Source organism: Podarcis pityusensis, assembly GCF_964106645.2.
Source record: "Podarcis pityusensis genome assembly, chromosome: 2".
NCBI classification, from domain to species: domain Eukaryota; kingdom Metazoa; phylum Chordata; class Lepidosauria; order Squamata; family Lacertidae; genus Podarcis; species Podarcis pityusensis.
Genome location: NC_138029.1, coordinates 31,901,766 through 31,906,292, shown reverse-complemented (window position 1 = coordinate 31,906,292; position 4,527 = coordinate 31,901,766). Strand labels below are relative to the sequence as shown.

General features: G+C 46.3%; 1 protein-coding gene across 2 annotated transcripts in view; it reads right to left on the bottom strand.

Annotated features, from left to right (window-relative positions):
* GCGR (glucagon receptor) overlaps positions 1-4,527 on the bottom strand; it is a 42,707-nt gene that overhangs the window by 1,351 nt on the left and 36,829 nt on the right. For both annotated transcript variants that reach the window (XM_080993874.1, XM_080993875.1), the window contains exons 9-13: positions 3,190-3,250; positions 2,876-2,945; positions 1,902-1,990; positions 1,421-1,559; positions 886-927 (exon numbers count right to left, since the gene is read on the bottom strand). In XM_080993874.1, the coding sequence (XP_080850000.1) occupies positions 886-927; positions 1,421-1,559; positions 1,902-1,990; positions 2,876-2,945; positions 3,190-3,250 (401 nt within the window). The remainder of the gene's footprint in view (positions 1-885; positions 928-1,420; positions 1,560-1,901; positions 1,991-2,875; positions 2,946-3,189; positions 3,251-4,527) is intronic.

Below are 4,527 nucleotides of genomic sequence, written 5' to 3'. Positions count from 1 at the left end.
CTATGGAGATAGAAACATTTGCGGGGAGGATGTGTTATTTACTGGTTTGAGGTTGTATTTTTAAATATTATTATCTGCTGTAGGCTGCTTTTCCACAAATGGCAGGATTATAAACCTTTATAAATAAACTCTGTATTAATCTCATGCATATGAGAAATACAGCCAGTTTAAGGGCTCACAACTGCAAGTTACATACAAACGTGTATTTGAACATGTGTGCTTCATGTAGTGAAAAGCAACCTCAGAAGGGAAAATTTTTCAAGGAGAAGGGTGCCTAAAATGTTTCCCACTGCCATTTTTACCACATCTCCCCCTGCCACATGACACCCTCAAATCCCAAAATTAGCAGTGCAGACTAGACCTTTGCCGAGAAGATCTGACATATTGGAGATGGGAGGATGCGGTGGAAAAGCATCAGACAGAGAAAGGGCTAAGCACCACCTCTCTTACTGCTCTGTCCACTGAAAATTGCACATGCCCCTTTCTGAAACCATGTGCAGCTGGTCGGTTGCAACAGAAATGGGTACAGAAAGAAGCAAACACAACCAACAACACTTGCACAGATTCCGTTGTACTTGTAACAACAGCTCCGCCCTGGTTGTGTTCTGCTTACACAGTTCCAGTTACATGGGCGAGAGACACACACGGATGAGGAGCTTTGACTGCATCTGCCTTCTTACCACTTGAATTAAGCTGGGTGGGTCACTCATCTCTGACAGTATTTCAAAAGACATTGCATCTTGCTCCAGCTGTGCCTCCAATACCACTCAGATAATACAGGTGGAAATCATCCTTGCTGCCATACATTCCTACCTGTGCAGCAGCTTGCATGTCCTGTATCTCCCTCCTCCACCACACCCCCACCCCAGTTTAGAGCACACTTACCTCCTTATTCACAAAGCAGTAAAGAATGGCCACCAGCATTCCCTAAAGAGGCAGAGAAGTCAATCAGAATAATGCCATTTACTGTATTTTTCCATGTATGACGCCCCCTATTTTGGGGGACTCAAATTTAAGAAGATGGGGGGAGATGGCTCAGACATCTTGAGCTTTTTGGGGGGAGGATTGCGCTTTGGGGGGGATTGCACAGGGTTGTTGAGCTCATCTGTCCCCTCACTGGCAGAAGTTGCCTATCGCCCGTCCTATTGCCCCAGCTTCAGCCAATCAACACCAGCCATTGACACAGCAACCAATAACACATCCAACAGCCGTGGACAGACACGGCAGCAGCTAATCAAATGTCTGCCCTATGCACTATCCATGTATAAGAAACTCCCACTTTTTAGCATAATTTTTATAAGAAAAAACCTAGTCTTATACACAGAAACGTACATTAAATAATAATTGCAACCAGAAAGGCTTGTCTCTCTATAGTTTTTGAATGGGCCTGAGCAAAGAATGGGCTTCTGGTGTGCCTCACCTGGAAGGAGCTGAGGAAGAGGTCAAAGAAGAGCTTGACATAGCGCAGCGTGCCCTGGGCATGCTCATCGGTGACAAAGGCAAAAACCACCTCGTGGATTCCCAGCAACGGGATGAGCGTCAGTGTTGACTTGGCCAGCCTAAATGGGGCATCAGCTAATTAGAATGCATCACAAGCAAAAGGCAGCAGCATCCCACAGTATTCAGCCCGAACCCCGTATGAACCACCTACCTGGTGGAGGAACGAATGGGCTTATGAATGACAAGAAAAGAAACCTGCTAGACTCGTATCGAAGGCCACTTTAAAAAGTCAGTGTACCCATCCCCCAAACCCATGGACGTGTGGAAGGGATACCCCTAACCTACAAAGGCTGTGATGCCATGGGCAATGATGGCGTAAACAGGATGATAATAGAACCTTCCCATCCCGGGAAAAGCTATGGCACTGTAGAGCAGGGAAGGGTGGGAGCAGGAGCCAGTACCGGAATTTGTAGTCTGTGTAGCGCATCTGGTGGGCACGGAGCTTAGAGACCAATATCTGAATGATACGGATGAAAATGAAGAAGTTGATCTGAAAGTGAGAGAGTGTGTCTGAGTGGGAGGAAGAGGCAGGACTGCAGGAGAGTCAAAAGACACGCATAGCAAATAAGGGTCTAATTTTAGCCACGATTACTACTGTTATTAATTCTGGACCCATCATAAGCTCTCAGTGGCTTGCACAGGTCTCCCCAAAGTGCCCCATCCAGGCTGTGACCATGTCTATGCATCACTGGGGCTATAGGATTAGACGTTTGCAGAACAGTTACTGGATCACTGGTACATATGCTTGCTAATAACGTTTTGTGATTTGAGCACTTAGGGAAAGTGCTGTCTATAATATACATACTAAATTATTGTTGTTGGTAACATGGACAACAGGGGTGGCTTATCTTAGGCTTGGAGGCTAAATTGGGTCCCCAAAGAAATGTTTTCTCACCCCACCCCAGCAGTATTTTGACAGCACAAAAAAACAGCAGTTAATTAGTTGACACAGTGCTGGTTTAAGCCCCTTTGCCCTGCTCAGCACCTTGATGGTGATGCTGTGTGCCCTCTCCCCTGGCATTAACTTCATCATTTTATGGACGGTGAGGCGGTTGATAATTCCCTCAGCTGATCTGCATCCATCAGTTAAGGAAGTGGGCTGTGTGCCTCTGTGTGCATACCCCCAACGTGGCTAATGTGGTTTTCAGGCCAAAATTGGTTCACAACCTACCCCTGGCCTGACAAGGTGCATCACATTGTGGCCCTTAGACATTTTATTACTTGGAGGTTGCCCTATTCATTTTTCAGGAACACCAAATAAGAAGGCTGGAGGCAGGGAAATGATTGTTCCCTCTCTGCATTTTGCTAGACAAGGGCAGCCATTGTGGGCGGTTCAGTGGGCATCTGAGACAAGCGAGGAATAAAGAGAACTCACCAAGATGGCCAGGAACACAGGGAAACGCAGGATCCACCAGAACCCCATGTTATGATTGGTACTCCAGCATCTCAGGAAAGAAAGAAAGAAAGAAAGAAACCATGGATCGTGTGCAACAAGTGTGACCTGGCACACTGTCCTCTTCCTTGCAGCACCTCCCACCCCCACTGCTCACACTTAGTACAATGTGGCCTGCTCACACCCATAGCCCTCATAGGAATGTCACCTGTTAAGTTGCCTGGCAATGACAGAAGCATTACAGATAACCTACAAGCAGTCTGCACAGCAGAGACACACATTGTCCTGGAACTTACTGAATATTTTCATAAAGAAATTTCACCACTACCCATGGCACAATGAAGAGTACTGGGGCCCCTGGAAGAAAGAGAGAGAGAGAGAGAGAGAGAGGATTTATTTATTTATTTATTTTAAAAGGAACGGCCTCTGTCTGGCAGGACAGAGGAATTTAACCTGAGAAGAGTTTCTGCGCTAGATTCATCCTGACTCAAGATCTGCCAGTGGCTCATTAAACGCAACCAGGAGGTGCAGGGAGTCGAGGGATCCTCAAATCTTGGGAGTATCACTGCAGTCAATTTGCTTGGAGTTATACATTCTCTAGGTGAAGAGGCCAATCTAAGTTGACAGATCTTGTCTCCCAGCCCAGGCTCCATGAACATAGAGACAATCCAACCTGGCCTGGTTGCCACATATACGTTTGCCAAATGGCATGTGTGGTTTAGGCGTGGCTTCACCGGAAAGAGACAAAACCTCAGATTTCCAGGCAAGACCTGGATGTTTCTAGATTGCGGAGGGGCTTCCTTCCCCCCACTGCATTGTGCCCTCCTCCCAAACCTGCTCCAGGTCCCTCTCCCAATCTCCAGAGTAGGCTTGCAGGCAGTGGCAGGGGTGTGAAGAGGGAGGAGAGGGAAGGGAAATCCCATTGTGTTTGCGGGAGCCATTCTGCTCATGAATTGACTTCGTTGGATACAACTGTGTCTGTATAATTGCTTAGTAGGAAGCAGCTAGCAAGAGGCACAAATGGCATTGTTACGGGAGAGTTTACTGCAGACTCAGTGATGTTCGTGTAGACCAAGTTTTGGGCAGTGACCACATGACATCAAAACGCCATCCCATATGATATAGTATACCTTTTTTCCTTTTATGTTGTTCAAAACAACAACAACAACAACAACAACAACACCCAATATCAGCATTGTGTGGGCACCGTGCAAAGCTTGCATGCATGTGTAGCACTGAGATCACAATAGACTGCCATGTGGAAGCACCATCAGACACATTCAAAACAGAATGTGGAAAAGTATATTTATTTATTAAATTTATATCCTACCCTTCCTCCCAAAGGAGCCCAGTTTATGGATTAAACCTGCTTTTAAGATAGATAGGATAAGATGCAGGCAGCCAAAGTGGTGTCCTCAAAATTTATTTGGACTACAACTTCCATAATCCCTGATCATTCACCCTGCTGGTTGGGGCTAATGGGAGCTGAAGTCTGAGGACATCTGGAGGGCACTAGGTTGACTACCCGAGGGATAAGATGCAAGAGTTGGCATCAGAAGTCCCATGCAGGCAGTAGCTCTTTAGCAATTAGACAGTGGTATGATAAGAACCACTTGTTAGCCAGAGTGTAAATA